At 45.0% G+C, this 25190-nt stretch overlaps 1 protein-coding gene across 1 annotated transcript in view; it reads left to right on the forward strand.

Annotated features, from left to right (window-relative positions):
• The first annotated feature begins 10018 nt into the window (after positions 1-10018).
• The window catches only part of LOC122681675 (poly(A)-specific ribonuclease PARN-like), a 108482-nt gene continuing 93310 nt past the window's right edge, over positions 10019-25190 (forward strand). Inside the window, exons 1-2 of the mRNA XM_043884041.1 lie at positions 10019-10176; positions 15535-15718. Coding sequence (XP_043739976.1) covers positions 15601-15718 — 118 coding nt within the window. The 5' untranslated portion in view covers positions 10019-10176; positions 15535-15600. The remainder of the gene's footprint in view (positions 10177-15534; positions 15719-25190) is intronic.

Below are 25190 nucleotides of genomic sequence, written 5' to 3' on the forward strand. Positions count from 1 at the left end.
TCTGCCTGTGTGTCTGTGTGTGTGTGTGTCTGCCTGTGTGTGTGTGTGTGTGGTGTGTGTCTGTGAGTGTCCGTGTGTCTGTGTCCGCCTGTGTGTCTGTGTGTGTGTGTGTGAGTCCCAGCCCACGGCTATAACTTCCAACCTTTCCTCTCCTCACCCGTCACAGACAGCTTCCCTTTGGCCACCCCTTCAGCCACTAAAAACAAAATCCCCTTTTAGCAGCACAGAGAATAAACAGCTACAGAGGAGAAGCTCCGTCTGAGCCATTTCAGGAGGAAACGGCTCTGCTCCCTGGAGGCAGCGACATGGGCTCCCAGGCCCTCAGAAGGAGCCAGAGGAGTCCTCTGAGACAGCCCCCCAGATTCTAACACGCAGACACGGCACCGGGGATCCTGTTAGAATGTGGATTTAGGGGTCGCGGGGCAGGCGCGTGGCGCGGCCTCCCTGCCAGCATCCCGGTGACGGCTGCGCCGGGGCCGCGGACCACACTGGGGGTGCCGGAGCCGTACACAGGGGCCCAGGTCACCGGCCCGCCGAGGGCCCGCGGTCAGAACCCACTGCGGCCCGAACAGGAGACACGGCTCGGCGAGCGGCAGGCCGCCCAGGCCCATGGCGCCTTCACCGGCCGCCGGGCAGCTGGTGAGGGCCGACAGGGGGCCAAGGACCGCTGTTTGCGCTGCTAGTTCCTGAGGGGCTCAGAGTCCCCCGCGCACGTTAGATACAAATAAAGAACTGCGGGGCATTGGACGATGAGGAGCTGTCGGCACGTGTGTGTCGATGACACAGCAGAGGTGAGTGACGTCTGGGCAAACCTTGAGGGGTGCACTGGGCTCCGCAGAGAACACAGCGGGAAAGGGGATTCACAACGAAGGGGCTGATGCATCTGTGGTAGACTGCATTTTCCAAAGAAGGCTGCAGCAATATCTCTAGCCTCATAAAACCTTCTAGAAGTTTCCACTCTCCTATCACGATGTGACATTTAATTCCCTTCCCCTTGAACGTGGGTGGATTTATGAATGACTTCCATGAATACAATATGGAGAAATGACACTTAGTGACTTGAGGTTAGATTAAAAACCAGCATTTAGTTTTTGTCTGGTTTTCTTTGGCTGCTTGCTTTCAGAACCAAGCCACGATGCTGTGAGGAAGCTAAGAAGGCCACGGAGACTCTCAGCGGCGCCAAACCGAGGGCCCACCTATGAGTCTTGTTGAGCTCAGAGCCAACAACCAACACCGACTTGCTAGCCACGTGAATGAGGCATCAGGAAAACAAGTGGTCCAGTCTTCAGTCAAATTGCATGGAGCAGAGATAAGCCAATCCCCCAACCCTGGCCAAATTTCAGATTCATGAGCAAAAGAAATGATTTTTGTTGCTTACCAACTTTCAGAGTGGTTTATTTCACAGCAGTACATTTCAGGAATAACATGCAAAGGTAAAGAAGTGAGAATCATCCTGGTGTTTCAAAACATGACACAAATAAAGGCATGTTTATATATACAACTCAGCTATTAGAAATGGAAACAGAAAAGTATGGGAAATGTTTGGCACGTTGAATTTGTGATGTGGAGGGGGAAAGTTTCATCAACAAAGTGTTAATAGTGTTAGTGTAATACAGTTGTCTTTGCAGTCAGCCACGCTTGGATTAATTATTCATGGCTCTGCCAGAAGATGTTCTGGATGTAAGTGTATTTATCCAACAAATTTTCTTGCTGGTAAAAGCAAATTCTTGTTGAAAAGAAAATAATAATGATCTGCTATTGTGTGTGCTCTGGAGATGAAGCCCAGTGTGACAATTTCAAAAGAAATCAATTTATAGTTTCTACTACTAAAGTGAAAACATGATATTAACATAATTTCAAAAAATTACAATCCTATCTGAAATCTTCTAAGGAGGCTACATCCCCACATTCTTGGGATAAAAGGACATCAGTCCCATTGCTTTTCCTCCTTGCATTTCTAAGATAACCAACCAAGAGTCTCTGAAAGAGGTAAAATGTATCACTGTTCTTTAATGCCAAGAATCTTATTTTCTATAACCCTATGGTGGGTGCATGCTAATTGGAGAGAAAAAGATTTAGAATGTACTGAATTGTTTCCTGGGCTGTGGGTGTCCCGAATTAAAAAAAAAGTTTTAAATTCTTTTGACCCTAATCTAGCGTTTAATTGAAAAAGCAACATCCTCAAGCATCAGAAGAATTTATACTGAGTGTAGGAGTTTGGAAGTGTAGGAGTGTAGGAGTTTGGATTCCTGGGTTACAAATAGCAGATGACATGTACCTTCCTTCTGCTCTCAGCTAAGCAGCCCCTCCTGGGATACTGGGTTCAGTTCCTGACAATATGTTGCAATAGGAACATAGACAAGTCAGGGTGTGTTGGGAGGAGAGGGACTTAAATGGTGGCGGAACATAAACCTGTGTCACAAGATGAAGAACTGGAGAGAACAGGAATGTTTCCGGGGAGGGGAGAAGACAACTCAGCGGGCACGTCGTGTGCTCAGGCGTGCAGTCATGTTCTACTCTTTCCGACCCCATGGACTGTAGCCCACCAGGCTCCTCTGTCCATGAGGTTTCCCAGGCAAGAATGCTGGATGGGTTGCCATTTCCTTCTCCAGGGGAACTTCCTGACCCAGGAACTGAACCCACGTCTCTTGCAGCTCCTGCATTGGCAGGTAGAGTCTTTCCCGCTGCATCACCTGGGGAGCCCATGGGCATGTTGTTGTTCAGTCCCTATGTCGTGTCTGACTCTTCGCGACCGCGTGAACTGCAGCACGCCAGGCTTCCCTGACCTTCACTGTCTCCTGGAGCTTGCTCAAACCCATGTCCACTGAGCTGGGGATGCCATCCAACCATCGCATCCTCTGTCGCCCCCTTCTCCGCCTGCCCTTTATCTTTCTTAGCATCAGGGTCTTTTCCAGTGAGTCGGCTCTTCACATCAGGTGGTCAAAGTAACGGAACTTCAGCTTCAGCATTAGTCCTTCCAATGAATATTCAGGGTTGATTTCCTTTAAGATGGACTGGTTTGATCTCCTTGCAGTCTAAGGGACTCTCAAGAGTATTCTTCAGCACCACAGTTCAAAAGCATCAATTAGACCCTCAGCCTTCTTTATGGTCTAACTCTCATATTCATATTGATTACTGGAAAAACCATAGGTTTGACTATAGGGACCTTTGTCAGCAAGGTGATACCTCTGCTTTTTAATACTGTCTATGTTTGTTATAGCTCTTCTTCCAAGGAGCAAGCATCTTCTAATTTTATGGCGGCATGTTAGCCACTTTTAAATAATGAAAGAGCTTTCTTGCAGGAGAGCTGGTAGCATAGCTCTATAGTCCCAAAAGCACAAGAGAAAAGAATTGGGGAGCAATTTAGGGGTGAAGAGAGTGAAAACTGTCCAAAGATGAAGTTGGCTATGGGGGAGGTAGGAAGTCCCATCTCTAGAGACATTCAAGTAAATTATTTTGAAAGAATTCTAAGTGAGGTAGGAGTTGGATGGGACATCCTGCAAAATCCTCTCCACCACTGAGACTGAGCTGGACCCTGGGGGCTCCTGGGCTCGGGAGCCTTGCTGTGTCCTCTGTTCCTTGTTTGTAAGGAGTAGACTCCATGGCCTTCCCTGAGTTCCAAAGAGCAGGTTCCAACTAAAGCTAATCAGGGAAAGAAGGTGATGTGGAGACCAGGGAGGCACAGTCAAGAAACAATAGTGCAGCCTTGGGGCAGGGCCCTGGTTCCCCTCAAGGGATACGCACAACAGTATCTTTGGGCTCTTTGGAAGAAAAGCTATGACCAACCTAGACTGCATGTTAAAAAGCAGACACATTGCCAACAAAGATCCACATAGTCAAAGCTACTGAAACTCCAAGACTTGGGTCACTTGATGTGAATAACTGACTCACTGGAAAAGACCCTGATGCTGGGAAAGATTGAGGGCAGGAGGAGAAGGGGACGACAGAGGATGAGGTGGTTGGATGGCATCACCAACTCGATGGACATGAGTTTGAACAAGCTCCAGAGGTGGTGATGGACAGGGAGGCCTGGCGCGCTGCGGTCCATGGGGTTGCAGAGTTAGACATGACTAATCAACTAAGCTGAACTGAACTTGAGCTCTTTACAGAACTAAAACCCCCAACAAATGGAAGAGACCACCTGAGGCCAGATTAAAGGAACCAGAAAAGTGTAACAGGAGGTCACGGAATGCAGGCCCTACACACACCCAGATCCTTATCGGTAACCCCACCCTTGAGCCCTTAAACCACTGCTGTAAAACTCCTCACCAAATCCTCCCAGGTGAGGACACACGGTTTTTCAAGGCAGTAGCCCAGTGTGTCCTCCTTTGCCCGGCAAAGCAATAGAGCCATTCTTTTCTACTTCACCCAAAACTTTGTCTCTGAGATTCGGGTCGGTGTTGGTGCAGAGAGGCTGGGTTTTCAGCATCACTATTGCCACGAGCTTTGAGCTGCTTCAGAAGCCCCATCCCATCCTCTCAGGGCATTATCGGGTATGTTCCCACATGTACTCGTAACAGAACCCATTCTTTCTACTTCTGAATCCTGTCAGTGGGACACTTCCTGACGCCTCAAAGCCTATGAAATCCTGGTGGTAATTGATGGTTTACCCCTGCCAGCTCCATGGAGGCCTCCCTGGGCCACAGCTGCCCACTGTGCCAAGCCATCGTCCCGCTGGTCCCACATCCACTGCTCTGACAACTCCCTCAACATGGCAACACCTCCCTCTCTTGCGTTCCACTGTGCAATGGTTGTCAAGCCAGGGTCCCATAGTGTTGAACAGAGTTTATGGGCAAATAGCTGTTCCTGTTTTCTTCCTCTTGGACTTCACTAATAGTTTCCAGAGACTGAGTTGGGATAATCAGAGAGCAACAGATTTTGGTCTGGCTTAAAACTGCCTTTTCCCAGAGGGATGTTCTCATCATCCTTGAGCAGCATTCTAAGTCTCCAAACCCTTTTTCCTTATGGTCAGGTCTTCTTAGGTTGCTCCTTGGTCCTTCGTAGTAATGTCTTCCCCAAGGGCTTGCTTTACCAGCAGGCACACACCAGACATTCTGAATCCTAGGCTGGGCAAATGAGACTCAAGCTGGGGCCTTGTCTTCTTCCCTTTCCCCTATCTTCCTCTATCCTCTGTGATTCTATGAGGTGTGAGAAGAGAGGAAGAAAAAGATAACGGGAACACATGCTTCATGGTAGGGGAAAGGAGAACTATGCGGTGTGGATGGTGTAATTAGAATTCTTTTCTGTTTATTTATTTATATTTTATATTGGAGTGTAAATTGATTTACAATGTATTAGTTTCAGGTGTACAACAAAGTGAATCTGTTATATATATATACACATATATATACAAATGTCCACTCTTATTTCAGATTCTTTTCCCAAATAGTTTATTACAGAGAATTGAGTAGAGTTCCCTGTGCTATACAGTATGTCCTTGCTGGTTATCTATTTTAATATATAGTAGTGTGTATATATTAATCACAACCTCCCAATTTATCCCTCTACCCCATCTTTTTAAGTGAATTAAAAAAATTTCAGTGTGATGTTTATACTACTAAGTAGTGGGACTAAAAGAAGTCCTCATATAATTTAGCAATTTCAAAGTGATTGGTCAACCTGCACAGAATTTCACTGCAGAAAATCTAGTCTATGTCTCAGGGGGGAAAAATACTCAGAAACTTGCTGATAGCATTTGCAAAACAATTTTTATTACTCATCCAATAGTAATTACAAATTTTGAGAGATCAACTAAGAAAAATTTGTATATGCTCTTTATAAAGATATTTATGTACACATCTGTCTCAACTGATACTCTCTAACTTGTGGGTTAAGATATAGGGTGCTGTGAGTTTTCTTGGAAGAGCTATGGATGGTGGAGAAAGAGGATGTCTGCCATTCACTTTGAACAGGCAGAGGAAGAACTCTATTTAGCTCTTCCAACTGAACCTTCCTTACAGGTGAATAACTCGGTTTTGGTACTTGTCAGAAGGGAAAACAAGCCAATTCTTTGAATTCTTACATATTTCTTCAGAGCATCCTTCAGTAGGTCCTTCTCTCTTATCTTTAAAAAAAGGGATGCATGCACAAATCTGTGTTTTTAACACTGGACTCATGCTGAAGTGTCCTGACACTCATTAACTCTGGAGCCAAAGTGCTGATTGCAAATCCCAGCTCTGCTGTGTGATTGGCCGAGTGACTTCACTCCCTACCCTTCGGTGTTCTCATCTGCACAGGGGGGTGAGTGAATGACACCACCCTTACGGGCTGTTTGTGAGCTAGTATATGTATAAAGTGCTGGAATTTTGCCTGGTACCGGTTAAGAACATGTTGCATGTTAACGTTATTAATGAAGAGATTAGAGTAATGCCTATTACACCAGCAACCGAAAGAGGTCAGTTTCATTCTCTCAACCAGTATTATTGAATATATATAGCAATGACCCCCAGCCAATGAAATCCTTCTTCCCAAAGTGCTTATATGAGGAGGGGAGAGGGACAGAGGAGCAGAGGAGGAGGGGAGGACTAAAAGAAATAAGCAAAAAATATATTATTTCATATATTATTTCAGATTTATTATGATGATCTAAAAAATAAAGCAGCCATATTTAAAATGGATAACCAACAAGAACCTACTGTGAGGCACAGGGAAGCCTGCTCACTGTTGTGTGGCAGCCTGGATGGGGGGAGTTTGGGGGAGCAAAGGATACATCTATATATATGGTTGAGTCCCTTTGCTGTTCACCTCAAAGTATCAGAACATTGGTGGTTAATTGGCTATGCTCCAATACAAAATTTAAAACTTTTTTTTAAAAAGAAAAATAAAGCAGAGAAGGAAGATAATAGATGTTGGAGGAGGAAAGAATACGACAGAGCAAACTCTAAGTCAGATGTCTTGAGGTCGGGTAATGTTTGGTGTGGTCCATATGAGCAAGGAGGCCAGAGTGGCCAGAAGGAGAAAAGAGAGGAGGAAGCCACACTTCATGAGGTCAGAGGGGTTCTGGCTGGGGTGGCAGGGAGATCCTGGGGTGGCTTCAGCCACTGTCGCCATCCGTTGACTGGTTTAGGATAAGAAGCCACTGGAGGTTTTGAGAAGAGGAGAGAAATAACCTCACCTATACGGTAAAGGATCACTAGGACTGTTGGGTCGGCCGTGGGGGCTGGGGTGTGTGGGGAAGTGGGTGGGCGAGTGGAAAGATCAAGGCAGAGGCCGTTATTGAGAGATGCTGGTGGCTTGGACCAGGGAATCAGCTGTGGGGAGGGAGATGGCAAGAAGTGAATACTTCCAGGTATATTTTTGAAGGCAGATCTCACCAGAATCTGCCAAGGAATTGAATGCTGTGTGTAAAGGATAGAAAGGCTCTGAGAGGACAGGTATATTTTTCTCTTTTGTTCAACGTCACGTCCTGATCACCTAGATAGTGCCTGGTGCTCAATAAATATGCCTTGAAATCAATGAAAAGGGTAACTCTGATTTGTATTACGATGCCCTCCTTAAACTCAGCGAATAGTAGAAAGCAGCTAAAACATCTACAGACATTTCTCCAGAGAAGACATGCAGATGGCTAAGAGGCACATGAAAAGATGCTCTACATCAATAATTATTAGCGAAATGTGGATCAAAACTACAATGAGGTATCACCTCCCAGCGGTCCCCTGGAGAAGGGAACGGCTACCCACTCCAGCGTTCTTGCCTGGAGAATTCCAAGGACAGAGGAGTCTGGCGGGCTATAGCCCATGGGGTTGCAAAGAACTGGACACGACTGAGTGACTGACACAGATACACATACTTATACACCAGCGTGTGTAAACACATAGCTGGTGGGAAGCTGCTGCTTAGCACAGGAGCTCAGCTTGGTGCTCTGTGATGGCCAAGAGGGATGGGACAGGGGTGGGGCGTGGGAGGGATACTCAAGTGGGAGGTGTGTATACATACAGCTGATTCACTTCCTCCTACAGCAGAAACCAATAGAACATTGTAAAGCAACTATACCCCAATTAAAAAAACAAACTACAGATAAATGAAGTCCTGTAGTAACTACAGTTTCAGCATTTAAGCAACGAAGCCTCTTCCTTGCTTGAAGTTAGAGGTGGTCACTGCTGCATGCCTGGCCCTCAGCTGCCAATGACCAGGACTGAAAAAGGCTTGAGTAACTTTCTGTAATAGAAGACTACTTTATTACAAAATATTCATTGTGAACAAACAGAAACCAACAGGAAATACACCTTCGAGTATAGGAAAGACTAGCTTATTTGGAGAAAACAGAGAGACCTAGGAAGTGGGGATTCTGTCGTGTATCCTCACTAGACAACTGCAAAACATACTGAAACACAGTCAATAAAATGAGAGCATTAATACCCAAGGATTTCATGAGGTAAAATAAGTTATGTACCACATTTCAGACCATCTATGAAATGCCTTATCTAGGTCATATTCTAAATATTAAAAAATACAATGCATTTTATTTCATCTTTTCCTATTAGTATACTGCAGCATGTGAGAGATAGATGGCTACATAATTGATGATAAGCCCAGGATATGGTGATTTCTAATCCCCCAATATACATTTTAGAGTTTAAGGGTAATCAGGTTTGTTGATGTCCTTGAGTGATACATAGAGTTGGTATACAAGAGCACACCCACGTTTTGCTCTGTAGTGATTCATGGAGACTAGAAGCAATCTTCAGGATATTACAAAGTACCTGTCAGTTCTTAAAGATGACATTTGATAAAAGGGTGTTCCGTTCCAGACCTATGTACAGGGAACCTCAACTTTCTCCTGTCCTTCGAGTCACCCCGCGGGGCTGTCTTCAGGTCTGCTGGGCAGGACACTGTCCACAGACAGCTTCAGGGTCTCTATTCAGGAGATGTTTAGGGGCAGCCAACAGCCGTCAGCCCGGAAGAGGGCCTGGGGCGAAGGTGGAGGTGGGGGAATAGTGTGGAAGCAGAGTTTGCACAGCAGACAGAGGTTTGTGCTTTTCTAATGGTTACTCCCCTGGGTCAGGAAGATCCCCTGGAGAAGGAAGTGGCAGCCCACTCCAGTACTCTTGCCTGGAAAATCCCATGGATGAAGGAGACTGGTAGGCTACAGTCCATGGGGTCGCAAAGAGTCGGACACGACTGAGCAACTTCATTCAATGGTTACTCAGGGGACCCAATGACTTCCGTGTGGCTCAGATGGTAAAGAATCTGCCTGCAGTGCAGGGGGCCTGAGTTCGATCCCCGGGTGGGGACGATCCCCTCGAGGAAGAAATGGCAACGCAGTCCAGTATTGTTGCCTGGAGAATCCCACGGACAGAGGGGCCTGGGGGGCTACAGCCTGTGGCGTCGCAGAGTCGGACACGACTGAGTAACACACAAACACATACGCACACACACCCCGTGTCGTGGGGTCACCCACAGCCCCGCTCCTGTTCCCAAAGCTTCCGCCTGCCCCCACCCGCATGGACCCCCCAGCCCCGGCCCCAGGGGCGGAGGGCCCGCCGCGCCGCAGAGCCGGCGGAGGAGCCCGCCTCAGCCCGGGCCGCTTCGCCGGCCGGCGGGAAGTTTTCCACCCCCGGGCGCGCGTGGGCATCGCGCGTCCGGGGTGAGTGCCCCCGGGTTCGCGCCGCAGCCGCCGGGAGAGAGCTCCGAGCCGGGGCGTCGCCAGGGCGGCAGAGGCAGGCGGTGAAGCGCCGCTCCTGCCTTGCCTCAGGGCGAGCCGCACCCGGCAGCGCGTCCCTTTAACGCGCGCGCCCGTCAAGGTGCCCGCGGCCCTCCCGACCGGCCGGCAGCCTCCCTCCCGCGTCTCGCGGGCCCCGGCGCTCCGTCCCGGGGGGCGCCCCTCGCCCGCCCCCGCCGCCGTCCGCTCGCGGGGCTCGGCTGTCACTTCACTTTCCCTCGGCGCCCCGCGGGCGCGCGCGGCGGGGAGGGGGCGGGGCGGCGCGGGGAGGGGGCGGGGCGGCGCGGGGCTCGCGCTCTCTCCCGGGCGCGCGCGCGCGACGGCCGGGCGGCGGCGGCGGCGCACGGCGGCGGCGGCGGCGCACGGCGGCGGCGGCGGCGCACGGCGGCGGCGGCGGCGCACGGCGGCGGCGGCGGCTCCACTTTCCAGGACTCAGGGGCGGCGACAGCGCCAGCCGCGGGCAGCAGGCTGGGCAGCCGGAGCTGGAACGGCCGGGCGCGGCGGCGGCGCCGGGGGTGAGTCCGGCGGGCACAGGCGTGGCCGGGCGGTCCGCTGTGCGGGGCGGGGGTGCAGGTTCGGAGACCGGACGGCCCGCGGGGACGCCGACCCCCGGGGCCTCGTCAGCGCCCCTGCCCCCCGCGTCCCCTCAGCGTTCTGTCCCCGGGCTGGGGCTCGATCCCGCGACCGCGCGGACGGCCTCGCTCAGGTGCCCGAAGCCCCGCGCCCCTCCCCCTCCCTCCCCTCCCCCCAGCGCCCCCTCCCCCTTCGGACCTCGCGTCCCAGTCTTTCGCCGCCCGCCGCCCCTTCCCTGTCCAGCGCTCCCGGAACCAAGTCTCCGGGAAAGTGCAGGACGAGTGTCACGGGGAAGTGCCGGCCCGGCCGCACGCGGGGTCCCTGCGGATCTGCCCCCCATCATCGCCGCCCGCGGGGTCCCTGCGGGTCCCTCCTCCACCCGCGGCCGGGGGCCGTGCGGCGTCCGCCCTGCGGCGGGCCGTGTGTTGTCCCCGCTTTGTGAAGCCCGCAGTCCGCGGTCCGAGCCCGTTTTCCTGGTCTCGGTCCTCCGCAGCCCCGCTGGCTCGGTTCGAAGCCGGGTTCCACCCCCAGCGCCCCCCTTCCGTCTACTCCCGCCGTATCTCCTCGCTCTCTGGGTTTTCATCCTCTTGCCCTTTACTATTTCTAATGAAGATGAAGCGGAGCTTCTTGTGGCTTCGCCCCCCGCCCCCCCACGACCGACCAGAAATGTCCAATCCATCTTCTCTTAAGGAAATTAAGGCCGCTCTGCAAGGACCCCGTCCTGGCTCGGTGGCTGTTAGACCCATTTGCATGTTGCCCAGATTCACCGTTTTGCATTGTGTATTCTTGAGCGTGTACGCAAATATTTTTTTATTTAAAAGTGCAGAAGGAAATGGTAGGGTTTACCTTAAGAGTATCTTGCCATCTCGCCCTTCAGAAAGATTTTAAATTCTTCTTGGTTGTTTTTTTTTTTTTTTTTTTTTAAATCTTCGATTCTTAAAAAAGTATGCTTCTGAATAGGTGAGAATTCGTTCTGGACCTTGGGAATCTAAAAATTTGTGTTGACTCAGTTTGGATGCCCTTTGGCTCTGGAGAGTTTTGTCTGTGGGCTGATGCCAGTGATGGAGGGTTTGCATATAATGTCATACCCCATTATAGAAAGGTGCTCACCGCCACACCATAGCACCTTTTCCTCAAATCTTGGGTGTTCCACTATTATTTCCTGCATAAATATCCTTGCAGGTGAGTTAAAGGTAATATAAATAATTTAATTTTACATTTTAGAAAAGTTTAGAAACCCGACTGGGAAGGCAAGTGGCAAGAAACAGGACCGAATTAAGCGTTTTCCTGTTGTGAAAGCTCAAAGGAACACTTGCTTCTGCAGTCTTATACTGCGAGTTTTATACAGTTTTATACCGTCTTATCTGGACGGTAATCCGGATTCACGGAGTGACTATAGTTGTTTCTATGTTATCGATAATATTTATCACCAAATCATCTCATTTCTATGGAACATGTGAGTTTATTTTCATGCGTTGCTAATTTCCAGGACTGTAATTTACCGTATAGAATACATAGCTAATTCCCTTTTAGATAATTTTTGAGTTGAAGAAAGAACAGTGTTCAGACTTTTAATCTAACACTTCTTTGAGGAAAGTTCAATTTTACTATTTTATGTTTAGAAACTGAGTATTTGAGTGCAAAGTAAAAATCTTAATATCTTTGAAACTATCATGGAAGAGTAGCTCTGTGTTTATAACCCTGGGATTCCAGTTTATCTTCACTCTAGATTAGATAATTGGATCCAATTAGCTATTTAAGAATTCATCTTAAAAGTAAGCGCTGATTTAGAAGATAACATTCACTTCCTGTATTTCTCTTTTGTCTCTGCCCTGCCGCTTGTGGGATCTTAGTTCTCTAACCAGGGATTGAACCTATACCCTCTGTGCTGGGGACGCAGGAGTCCCTTGAAGATAACATTGAGAGAGTTTTAATTCAGGAAATTAAAAAAAAAGTGGTTTATTTTTGGCTGTCCTGAGTCTTGGTTTCTGCAGGGGCTTCTCCCTCGTTGCCTCGAGCCCGGGCTGCTCTGCGCTGGTCTTTTCGTCGGTGGCGGAGGAGCCCGCGACTCTAGGGCGCGCAGACTTCAGGAGATGGGGTGCAGGGGCCTAGTTGCTCTGCAGTATGTGGGATCTTCTAGACCAGGGATTGAACCCTGCATGGGCAGGCGGATTCTTTACTATTGAGTCACCAGGGAAGCCCAGAAAGTTTTTTTTTTACTCATTTGTACTTTAAGAGAGACAGAACACCAGTCTTGCAGCTAATTAAAATGTGTATAGACTATTTTTTCTTCATAAAAATTAGTTGCCACCTAAGTAGTGCAGTAATTTTTCCCCACACTGTTTCTGTAATTAGACACTCAAAAACTATTAATAAAACCCACAGAACTTCCCCTTACTCTTAGTATTTGAACAGGATATGAAAACTTTGTTTCTGAAAGCTTCTTTTATAGTGGTTATTTGTGGCCTTAGGTGAATTTATCATCCATAGGTTGATTTGGATGAAATAAGGCTTCTTAGGTCAAAAGTGGAAATTTTTTTTCCTTACTGTGAAACTGTAGAAATTATACATCTATTTGGGTATTTTAATAGTTCCCTAGTGAGACTAATTTTAGTCTTCTGATACTGTGGGGCAGTTTATGAAATGTGGATTTCAGACTGTGGCTTAGATTATATCACTGAGTAGTCTTTTAAGTAATTATATATGCTCATGGCATTATTAGATATTATGTAATTACACATAAATAAGAATATTAAGATGAATATGTAGCTTTATAACTAGTGTAATATGCAACTGAAATTCTAGGCATAGTTTATCAAACTAAAACTGGAGCTTCAGTAAAAAAGAATTTTATTCCATTTAGGTTTTCATGTATTTGTCAACTAATGGATTGCTTCCAGTTTAAGACATATAAAAGGATTTCTCACTCGTTTCACATATCTCAAAATATTGCCAGCAGCGTTTTGCTGCATGTGAGGGCCTTTCTCTAAGAATTACTCTCTTTCTTACTCCCATGCACAGCTGTTCTCACAGGCTCTTATGTACATACTTACAAGGGTTTAAACTCATATATATATATATATATATATATATTTTTTTTTTTTTTTTACTGAAAGAAGTAAGCTGAAAAAAAATTCAGCATTAAATCCAAGGATGAGAATTTTATGTGAAATAAAAATTAAAAAAAAAAAAGAAAGCAAGAAATACGTTAGGACTGTTTGAGCTGGATGTGGAACATGCTGATATAAAATCTCGGGATTCTGTTAAGTGACTCGAGTGCTCCTAGAAGATGCTCCAGCTGAGGAGACGGTTGTGCTCGTTTACAGGGGAAAGCCATCGCGTTCCCCGCTTCAGAGCTGCCTGGGCAGACCTCTCTTTCTTTGGCGTGGAGGAAGGGAGCTGCTGAGGGTGATGGGGCTGTGTCTGGTGATGCCTTGGTGAAGGCACTCAGGATTTCTGCTGGCTCCTCACCGGCTCTGCTTCCCGCGTCCTCACTTCTCCTTCAGGTTTGTCTTAACCTTTCTCATTTCAACCACCTCAAGTTCTGTCTCATGAAATCACTTTGATTTAGAGCAAGCTACAAGTGAAATAGAGCGAGCTATAAGTTAAATCTTCAGTGAGGAAGAATTTTAATTATGGTCAGCTAGCTCTACATTTGGACCAGTTCTGGTAATCAAACAGTGCTTTATTTGAGGTATCTTTCTCTTACATATTAAGTCTTATTTTTGATCCAGCAAATACAGTTTTAACTCTTAATTTGACTAAGAGTTACATAGTATCTTTTTCAAAAGGAATTTGTTCCCATTTATTTGTGGTTCTTAAAGGGGTACTTTGTGGTGTTGATGTCACTCCTTAAAGGTAGTTCTGTGTTTTGAAGAGAGGCGCCCCAGAAGGTAGGTGTACCAGCTCCGGTAGTTATGAGGTGGCAGTAACATGGTGAGAGTGTGGGCATGGGTTTTATCAGTTCGGTCTTGGATTTGTCAGTAAAGTCTAAGCTAGTTGGGTCACAGGGGATGTACTCATGGTAATCAGACTCAGAAATCAATTATGATAGAATGATTGTTAGCAAGAGAGAACTGGAATTTTTTTGTGCATTATCTAGGTTGTAACAGCTTACCCATGTACCAAGATATTGAGAAGATTGAGTTGGTAATCAGAGTTGCTTGTGGAGCAAAGGGACTTTGAAAGCCTCAAGGTATGTTTCATCCAGACCGTGGGGGGAAAGACAGGCCCCTAATGTCTCCATACAGCCTTCATCTCCTGTGGAACCTGGTTGCTTGGTAAATTGTTGGATCAGGGCTGGCACTGTCCTGCAGTTCAGCTTCTATTTAGAATCACGGAGGCCTCTGTGTTCTTCTGTTATCACAAAGGTTACTTAAAACAGTTGACTGACTTAGAGGATTTTAATTGTAGCCCAGCCGGAGGATGTATTCATGTGGTATTGGTGCCAGCATTTGCTCTATCCCTGTGTTCTTTGGCCATTTTTACTGACCTCTGTTACAGCCCCTAGCAAGTAGTCTTACCCACTGAATCAACTTGCTTATCCTAGGACTCAAGAGCCCGGCACAGTGCCTGGTGGGTAGCGCAGTTTTTTTTCTTTTTCGATGATGCTTTATTGACACATAATTCATGTATTGCAAAATTCACTCTTTTAAAATGTATAGCTCAGTGGTTTTTAGAATATTTAGAGCTGTATATCACCATTATCTAATATAAGAACATTTTTATCTCCCCACAAGGAAACCTTGCACTTCTTAGCTTTGTACCGTTCCCATTCTTCCCTCACTCCCAGCCCCTGGCAATCACTCACTGACTTTTCTGTCTCTGCGCACTCGCCGATTCTGGACGGTTCGTGCCATTTGTGGCCCTTTGTGCCTGGTGTCTTTCACTGAACATCGTGTTTTCAAAGTTCATCCACGGTGTAGCTTGCACATACTGTACTCCGTTCCTTTATGTGGCTGGATGGCATTCCATTGCTTGGATATCCCACATTTGGTTTATCTGTTCGTTGTCAGCTGGTGGGTATTTGAGTTGTTTCCTCTTTTTGGTTCTGTGAATAGTGTTGCTGTGAACATATTGTGTATATATATTTGTTTTCATTTCTTTTCTCAATACATTTTGAATGGATGAAGGAAAAGTTTTGGCAACTCCCAAAGCTGTTAGGTAAAGTGAGCAAGTCATTCATTCTATAGTGAGTTTTCTTTGGTTCCTGTTAAGATTCACTTTCTCTCTGTTCTCGAGCGACCTTTCTGCAGTCCTTCCCCAACTGAATAAATGATTTTTTTGACTCTTTAATCCAGGATCTAAAATGTCCACTGAGGCACAAAGAGTTGACGACAGTCCGGGCACTAGTGGAGGAAGCTCCGATGGAGACCAGCGTGAGAGTGTCTAGTGGGAACCAGAGAGAGAGCAGGTTCAGCCGAAGAAGAAGGAGGGGAAGATATCCAGCAAAACAGCTGCTAAACTGTCTACTAGTGCTAAAAGGTACCTCAGTTACGGGAACTTCTTTGCTTTTAGTATCAATTTATCACCTTAAGTCTGACTTTCTCTTGCATTTAATCATTTTTCTGGGATATGGACCATGAAGTTCATGGATTTTTTCTTCTTCAAGGTTATTTCTTTTTCATGATCTTAGTTATATGCAATATGAACTTTTTGGTGTTTAAAGTCAGTTAAACAGCATGGCAAAATTATAAACTATGTATCCATAGTGTGTGTATATGTATTGTTAGGTGACTATGAATAGGAAAGTGCATGTAAAAGTGTGATAATTTGTTTTATGGTTCCTTGACCATTACTATTTTATTTTATTGAGCAGCAGAGAATAAAAGTGGGAGTCTATTGAAATAGTTACTGGATGATTATTTACACTCACTGTTAGTAAAGTGAGAAATGTGGGAGTTAATAACAATAGAATGGGAAAGACTAGAGATCTCTTCAAGAAAATTGGTATCTCTTCAAGATACTAAGGGAACATTTCATGCAAAGATGGGCACAATAAAGGACAGAAACAGTACAGACCTAACAGAAGCAGAAGATATTAAGATGAGGTAGCAAGAATGCACAGAAGAGCTATACGAAAAAGATCTTCAGGACCCAGATAACCACGATGGTGTGATCACTCACCTAGAGCCAGACATCCTGGAGTCCAAAGTCAAGTGGGCCTTAGGAAGCATTACTATGACAAAGCTAGTGGAGGTGATGAAATTCCAGCTGAGCTATTTCAAATCCTAAAAGGTGATGCTGTAAAAGTGCTGCACTCAATATGCCAGCAAATTTGGAAACCTCAGCAGTGGCCACAGGACTGGAAAAGATCAGTTTTCATTCCAACCCCAAAGAAAGACAATGCCAAGGAATGCTCAAACTGCTGCACAATAGCACTCATCTCACATTCTAGCAAAGTAATGCTCGAAATTCTCCAAGCCAGGCTTCAACAATACGTGAACCCTGAACTTCTAGATGCTCAAGCTGGATTTAGAAAAGGCAGAGGAACCAGAGATCAAATTGCCAACATCTGTTGGATTATAGAAAAAGCAGGAGAATTCCAGAAAAACACCTACTTCTGCTCCATTGACTACGCTAAAGCCTTTGACTGTAGATAACAACAAACTGTGGAAAGTTCTTAAACAGATGGGAATACAGACCTCCTTACCTGCTTCCTGAGAAATCTGTATGCAGGTTAAGAAGCAACAGTTAGAACTGGACATGGAACAACAGATGGATTCACATGGAACAATAACTGATTCCAAATAGGGAAAGGAGTACGTCAAGGCTGTATATTGTCACCCTGCTTATTTAACTTTTATGCAGACTACATCATGAGAAATGCTGGGCTGGTTGAAGCACAAGCTGGAATCAAGATTGCCAGGAGAAATATCAATAACCTCACATCTGCAGATGACACCACCCTTTCAGCAGAAAGCGAAGAATAACTAAAGAGCCTCTTGATGAGGGTGAAAGAGGAGAGTGAAAAAGTTGGCTTAAAACTTAACATTAAAAAAACTAAGATCATGGCTTCTGGTCCCATCACTTCATGGCAAACAGATGGGGAAACGATGGAAACAGTGACAGACTTTATTTTGGGGGCTCCAAAATCACTGGAGATGGTGATTGCAGCCCTGAAATTAAAAGACGCCTGCTCCTTGGAAGAAAAGCTATGACCCACCTAGATAGCATATTAAAAAGCAGAGATATTACTTTCCCAGCAAAGGTCCGAGTCAAAGCTATGGTTTTCCAGTGGTCATGTATGGATGTGAGAGTTGGACCATAAAGAAGACTGAGCACTGAAGAATTGATGCTTTTGAACTGTGGTGTTGGAGAAGACTATTGAGAGTCCCTTGGACTGCAAGGAGATCCAACCAGTCAACCCTAAAGTAAATCAGTCCTGAGTATTCATTGGAAGGACTGATGCTGAAGCTCCAATACCTTGGCCACCTGATGGGAAGAACTGACTCATTGGAAAAGACCCTGATGCTGGGAAAGATTGAAGGTGGGAGAAGGGGACAACAGAGGATGAGATGGTTGGAAGGCATCACTGACTCAATGGACATGAGTTTGAGCAAACTCCGGGAGCTGGTAATGGCTAGGGAAGCCTGGTGTGCTGCAGTCCATGGGGTCACCAAGAGTCAGACACAACTGAGCGACTGAGCTGAACTGAAGAACAGATGCATGTCGTTTTCATTATATCAGGCAGTGGTTTAGTCTTGATAACAGATTTTCTTTTCCTCCAGAGAACAGGTAGATCTGGAAGCAGGATATTTTGGGTGATTCTTTGCTGCCACATCAGTTGCTTAGGGTGATTGGCATGTCATTGGACTCAGCAGAGGGAATATACACTTTAATACTGTTACATTATAGAATATCTCTTGGTAAATAATCTAAAGGTGAATTGAATCTAGTAGTCTTTCCTGGCCCTGTGATGTACTGTCTGAGAATTTGGGGCCTTGTGGACTGACCGTTGAGTGACAGCTTCATCCTTTACTGTTGGTGTGGATGAGGGAACCCATCCCAGAGGTCATACCCGTGTGGGCTGGAGGAGCTTGCTTCTCTCTGGTCGAGTCAGTCCACAGGTTGGGAAGACCTCTGTCAGGCCCCCTGCAGGCCGTGCCTTTCTGGGGAGAGTTGTTAGAGTGCGCCGTCCATTCTAAGGGCCTCGGGTAGCCAGCTTCCCTGTCCTGGAAGCGGGTTGCAGATGCCCGCCCTCTGCTGAAGGAGCCGTGAGAAAGTGAGACGGCCTGGGACTTGAGGCCTTCTAACCTCTGTATTGGACGGCGGGGAGGGCCCCATGCGCTCCTGCGGGCACAGCGCAGCTCCAGGGGCCTCGGCTCAGGGCCCGGCCAGCTGCCCGGTCACAGCGCAGAACGACCGGCTGCAGGGAATGCCGTGGACTAGGGTGGAACGGAGCGGGGATGGAGAAACAGGACGTTTAGAGGAAGGAAGGGAGGTGCGTGGGTGTGCGTGGGCAGGAGATCCTCAGGTACAGACTGCGGCCCGCCTGACTGAGGGCGTCCCTGTGGCTCAGACAGGAAAGAATCCGCCTGCAAAGCGCGGACCCGGGTCGGGGAGATCCCCTGGAGGAGGGTGAGGCAGCCCACTCCAGTGTTCTTGCCTGCAGAATCCCATGGACAGAGGAGCCTGTGGGGTCGCCAAGAGTGGGACACGGCTGAGCGACTAGGCGCACACAGCCCCTGAGAGTGAGGGTGCTGCGGGGGCCGGGGAGGACGATCGTCTGGGAGTGCTCCCCACTGGCGGGCGCCCCGTGGAGCGCGGCCGGGCATCGTGCCGGCGTCGGAGCAAGGCCCGCAGTCTGCCGGGGGAGTGGAAACTGGGCCATGTGTGAAAGCTGGGATTGGGTGAGGCTTGTTCGGTAACAGTCATTCTTTACTTCGTTTTCCCACAGTGTGTACAAAGTTGAGATTACGTATTCAAACCTAGTTTTCCTTTTCCCCACTCTTTAAATTGGGGATAAAGTTTATTTCTGAGTGTGTGTGTGTGAAGAATCCAGGACAGTGTCTGATGGGCACATGATAGGAATTAGTAGTACGGCATTGGGGAAAGTAAGAAATGCCTTTTAAGTTGCTTCCTGGCTGAAAAAAAGTCACTCCGTTGGCAAATTTATTCTTGTGAATCTGTGATTTTCAGACTGTGACTGATGACTTTCCTCTACACAGTTTCTGGGTGGCTTATGGTTGAGTGTCTGAGGGGGTTTAGGCATTTACTATTTTTTTGAATATAAAATGCTGCTTCACGGCAAATTTTCAGGTAAAAGACAAAAACCCAATACTAAAAAGTTGAACTCTGTTCCTTTCCTTCTCCCCAGTCTAGTTGATAGTGGAAGTTGATTTTGTCCCCCATCTCTGCTTTAGGTTCCTTTCTTTTTTTAAGTAGGTGTCTGTTTTGGCTGCACCAGGCCTGAGTTGTGCATGCGGGATCTCTGTAGTCACAGCAGGTGGGTCTGGTTCCCTGACCAGGGGTGGAACCCAGGCTCCCTGTTGGGAGTGTGGAGTCTTAGCCACCGGGCCGCCAGGGAAGTCCCTCTGTCTGAGCTCTAACAACTGAGGAAAAACATTGGGAATCTTGATGACAGGGACTCAAAACATAGTTTTAATTCACCATGTGCCTTGCATAGTAGGGTCGTATTTATTGACTGATTGCCTTAGAACCTAGGGTTTGTTGTGAGGCTTGGATCTTCCCCAGAGATTAGAATCCTAGTACTGATATGTTCAGAAGATCAAAGGTGGAGGTAGTTTCACAATAAAATTCTCATTTATTATTATTGATAATTGATTTTTATGCAGATGAGACATCTTTTCCAAATAGTGTCATTTTGTGGGAGAGTTAATCAGCAGTGCAGAGCTTGCACTGGAGAGACAGAATCTGGGTTAGACCTAATGCTAGGTCCTGGCATTTAGTTGCTCTGTGATATTAGAAACATAGTTTAACATTTCCAAGCTTCACCTTTCTCATCTGTGAAATGGAGACAGAAATAGTCCCATCTTCGCAGGGCCAGCGTGAGGATGGAAAGTGATCAAGCTGTTATTTGGCACACAGAAAGGTTTCATACACTGATGCTGTCGTTCTTAGACTTTGTGCCAGTTAAAGCCTACAATAGTATTTTACTAAGTCCATGTGATAAATTTTAGAAAAATGAAGTTTGTGTTAATGCTATGAGGACTTAGTGTTTTTTGTTAAAATAGTAAAGCTCAGATGCTGTAATTATATATACATTTTATAGTAACTCAAGAAAAGTACTTTGCACATAGGTGTTCAGTTGCATAAAATATGCTGTAATTGTAGAATTAATCATTAGGTGTAGAAATGTGTTTTCTTGCAAAAAAAATCTCAGTTTTCAGGTGTTATGGCAAAGTAATATTGGATACAGAAAATATTAAATTGGAATTTTATTTAAACAATGGTATAAATTAATTTTTGTCTGTTTCAGAGTTAAGAGGGAGATTACAGTTACTTCTTGATGCATTTTTGCTCTTCTTTGGCATGAAATTATTTCTTAAAAAATCGGAATGCTTTTAGCATGGTCTGTTCTCTTCATAATTTGATGTGATTTTATTGGATACAATATAATACTGTCCTAGAAATGATATTTGGTTTTAGACTCTAAATTGTTGTTAGGTTGGGAGGTTGATTTCAGCATATTTGACTGTGATATTTTGTTATATGGGCTAATCTGTTTCTTTTCCACATGAGAATGAAGTACTCTTTATAGATAATCTTTTGTAATTATTGTATTTTATTGATTCTGAATGTTCATTTAAGTTTTTAATGTTCCTGAAATCAGGATGCAGTTTACAGTTGATGTGCAGAATCATTAATTTAGGTTGTCTTAAAAATCGAGCAGTTGTTTGGAGTCATAGGTGCACAGTATGTAGCACCACTCAGAATTAAACTCTGGATTTATTACTTGCAGTGGCCCTGTGTTTTCTAAGTTAATTCAGAGATTACTTTGAGATTTAAGAAATTTTAGTAACTAGTTACATGATGTTTTCTTTTGAGAATGAGTTCATTTTGGAAGGTTTTGAGGAATGCAGACCATAGGGGAATGTAGAAAGTCATCTAAGTGGATGAAGTTTTTTTTTTAAATAACTGTTAAGAAAATACCTTTGTGAATCCCCAAGTCCATATATTCATGTTCTACTTGGCCCTGAGTGAGTTACTGAATTTTCTTTAAGCTTGAATATGTGTTTGTGTTTGAGACACGTCGGTATATATACTGCTTCATTTTTCTGAACCATTAATCCAGTATGTTAGTATTAAAACGAGTGCTTCATGTCTTCTCCACTTGGGTTCAGTTTTGTCGCTGTGGTCTTCAGTTCAGTCTGAATGAGTCATAATTATCTCCCCTTCCCCGCCCCCCACTCCTCTTTCTTTTTAGCAGATGACAGTCACATGTAAACTCCTACCGTTCCTGGAACATTTAAGGTTTCAGGTGAAGTCGTACAAACTGAAATTTAGTCTGCATTTTGCTTCTGACTTGTTTCAGTAACCATGTGCAGTTGCTGACTTATGTATCATGACAACCAAGGAAGTGGCACTGCTGGACAGAAATTGGAGATATAGACAGTTGTCTAGTGGATTTGTTTCTAAAGAAATAATTTTGTCTTAAAAGTTCTCATAAGAGAGAGGAGATGTTGTTTTGTTTGTTTGACTTAGCAAGATAATTGCTTGTCTTTTCACCTTAACAGCATGCAGTTACTAGCCTGAGTTTCCTAAATGGGAACTGATAAAATGGTAGTACTTAAAGAATTCTGTGAGATTTATTTAATTCACTTTTAATAGCCTAAGATCATCATGTAAAAGGTGCATTGTAAGTGTAAATTACTGATACTTTTTCATTTTTCCTCACCCTAAGGGACAGTGCCTGAAATAGCTGCCTTCCTTATTACCCCACATGTCAAGACTGAGAAACTTAATACATACCATGATCACAACTTTTGAGATAGAATTGAATTGCTGTCATTGAAAACAGCAGGACATCTTGCAACCGTTTAAATAGCAATTCTTAGTATAATCTTTTCTGTCAAGAGAAATACAGCCATTCTTTGGTAGCAGTGGCTCAAAATATATTGTAATGCACTGACTCACTGCTCCAAATTGTCAAGTTTATCAGTAAATTGCTTTTTGTATTGAATAATTAGATTTAGAATGATAGACATCTAGAGGGGTTTCAAGTTCCATTACAGAATTCTGTGACAAAATTATGACATCAATTTTTTAAACCAAAGGGACAGTATAAGCATAAAGCAAGATGAATTATTTGAAAATCCCTAGGAAGTTCTTTTACAGTAAAATTGTTTTCTTTGACACTGTGAGCATACTGTTTTGAATCCCTGTTCTTTTGGTTTTCTGAGTTTAAAAACAAGAGTATGTGTATGTATACACACACAAATATACACACACATATTCAGATACATATATCTGAATCACTTTTCTGTATACTTGAAACTAGCACAATATTGTAAATCACCTATGCTTAAATAAAAAAATGTTTATAAAAGTTTTTCATGTTCCCGCTGGCAAATTAAACAGCACAGAGACATTTTGATTACAAAGTAGCAGTTTTCTGTTGAGATACTTTCCCTGTGGCAGTTCCTGTTAGCTGACTCTACCTGACCTTAAGTAATAGACTTATACCTACTTGTTGAATTGTTAAATAATACCTTTTGTCTTCTTGCTGTGAATTTTGAGGATGTTCACCAGCTTGTTCACCTGTTTTCTTTTCCCGCCTCCCAGTTAATGATATTCATATTTTTTAAAAAGTACTGGAGGGATGGGATGGGGAGGGAGGTGGGAGGGGGGTTCAGGGTGGGGGACACATGTACACCTGTGGCTGATTCATGTCAATGTATGGCGAAAACCACCACAATATTGGAAAGTAACTAGCCTCCAACTAAAACAAATACTTAAAAAAAGAGTGTTGGCTGTCTTTCTAAATGAAGTAGTATATTTAAGCCACTGTTGCTCGTTGCTTCACGTTTCAGCAATACTCGTTGGTTCCTTACTTTGTAAACTGAGGGTATTAATACCTTTGTTCTTCCTTCCATCTACTCACACCCCCCCCCACCATCCACTTTTAGTTGGTTTCTATTAGCTACACTTGATTTTACATCTTCATGGTTAGTAGTATTTCCATTTTGTAGTGTGCAACTACAACTTGTTATCTGTGCTTTATCTGTAATAAAAGGCCAATAAACTCTGTATAAGTTTACCTGTTTAGTGCCAGACCAGACGGGGTGTTAGGATTAGATTTCCTATAGGTCCAGTGTTAGGATCTCTCAGTGATCAATGCAAAGCAGTAGAGGAAAACAATAGAATGGGAAAGACTACAGATCTCTTTCAAGAAAATTAGAGATACCAAGGGAACATTTCATGCAAAGATGGGCTCAATAAAGGACAGAAATGGTATGGACCTAACAGAAGCAGAAGGTATTAAGAAGAGGTAGCAAGAATACACAGAAGAACTATACAAAAAAGATCTTCAGGACCCAGATAACCATGATGGTGTGATCACTCACCTAGAGCCAGACATCCTGGAATGCTAAGTCAAGTGGGCCTTAGGAAGCATCACTACGAACAAAGCTAGTGGAGGTGATGAAATTCCAGTTAGCTATTTCAAATCTTAAAAGATGATGCTGTGAAAGTGCTGCACTCAATATGCCAGCAAATTTGGAAGACCGAGCAGTGGCCACAGGACTGGAAAAGATCAGTTTTCATTCCAGTCCTAAAGGCAATGCCAAAGAATGTTCAAACTACCTCACAATTGTACTCATCTCACATGCTAGCAAAGTAATGCTCAAAATTTTCCAAGCCTGGCTTCAACAGTACATGAACCATGAACTTCCAGATGTTCAAGCTGGATTTAGAAAAGGCAGAGGAACCAGAGATCAAATTGCCAACATCCATTGTATTATTGAAAAAGCAAGAGAGTTCCAGAAAAACATCTATTTCTGCTTTATTGACTATGCCAAAGCCTTTGACTTTGTGGATCACAACAGACTATTGAAAATTCTGAAAGAGATGGGAGTACCAGACCACCTGACCTGCCTCCTGAGAAATCTTTATGCAGGTCAAGAAGCAACAGTTAGAACTGGACATGGAACAACAGACTGGTTCCAAATTGAGAAAGGAGTACGTCAAGGCTGTATATTGTCACCCTGCTTGTTTAACTTATATGCAGAGTGCATGATGAGAAACGCTGGGCTGGAGGAAGCACAAGCTGGAATCAAGATTGCCAGGAGAAATATCAGTGACCTCAGATACACAGATGACACCATCCTTATGGCAGAAAGCAAAGATGAACTAAAAAGCCTCTTGATGAAAGTGAAAGAGGAGAGTGAAAAAGTTGGCTTAAAGCTCAACATTCAGAAAACTAAGATCATGGCATCTGGTCCCATCACTTCATGGGAAATAGGTGGGGAAACAGTGGCAACAGAGACTTATTTTTTGGGCTCCAGAATCACTGCAGATGGTGACTACAGCCCTGAAATTAAAAGATGCTTGCTCCTTGGAAGAAAAGCCATGACCAACCTAGACAGCATATTGAAAAACAGAGACGTTACTTTGCCGACAAAGGTCTGTCTAGTCAAAGCTATGATTTTTCCAGTTGTCATGTGTGGATGTGAGAGTTGGACCGTAAAGAAAGCTGAGCGCCGAAGAATTGATGCTTTTGAACTGTGGTGTTGGAGAAGACTCTTCAGAATCCCTTGGACTGCAAGGAGATCCAACCAGTCCATCCTAAAGGAAATCAATCCTGGATATTCATTGGAAGGACTGATGCGGAAGTTGAAACACCAATATTTTGGCTACCTGATGTGAAGAACTGACTCATTGGAAAAGACCCTGATGATGTGAAAGGTTGAAGGCAGGAGGAGAAGGGGACGACAGAGGATGAGATGGTTGGATGGCATCACTGACTCGATGGACATGAGTTTGAGCAAGCTCT

The sequence above is a fragment of the Cervus elaphus genome, chromosome 1 (assembly GCF_910594005.1).
Source record: "Cervus elaphus chromosome 1, mCerEla1.1, whole genome shotgun sequence".
In the NCBI taxonomy this organism is placed as follows: Eukaryota; Metazoa; Chordata; class Mammalia; order Artiodactyla; family Cervidae; genus Cervus; species Cervus elaphus.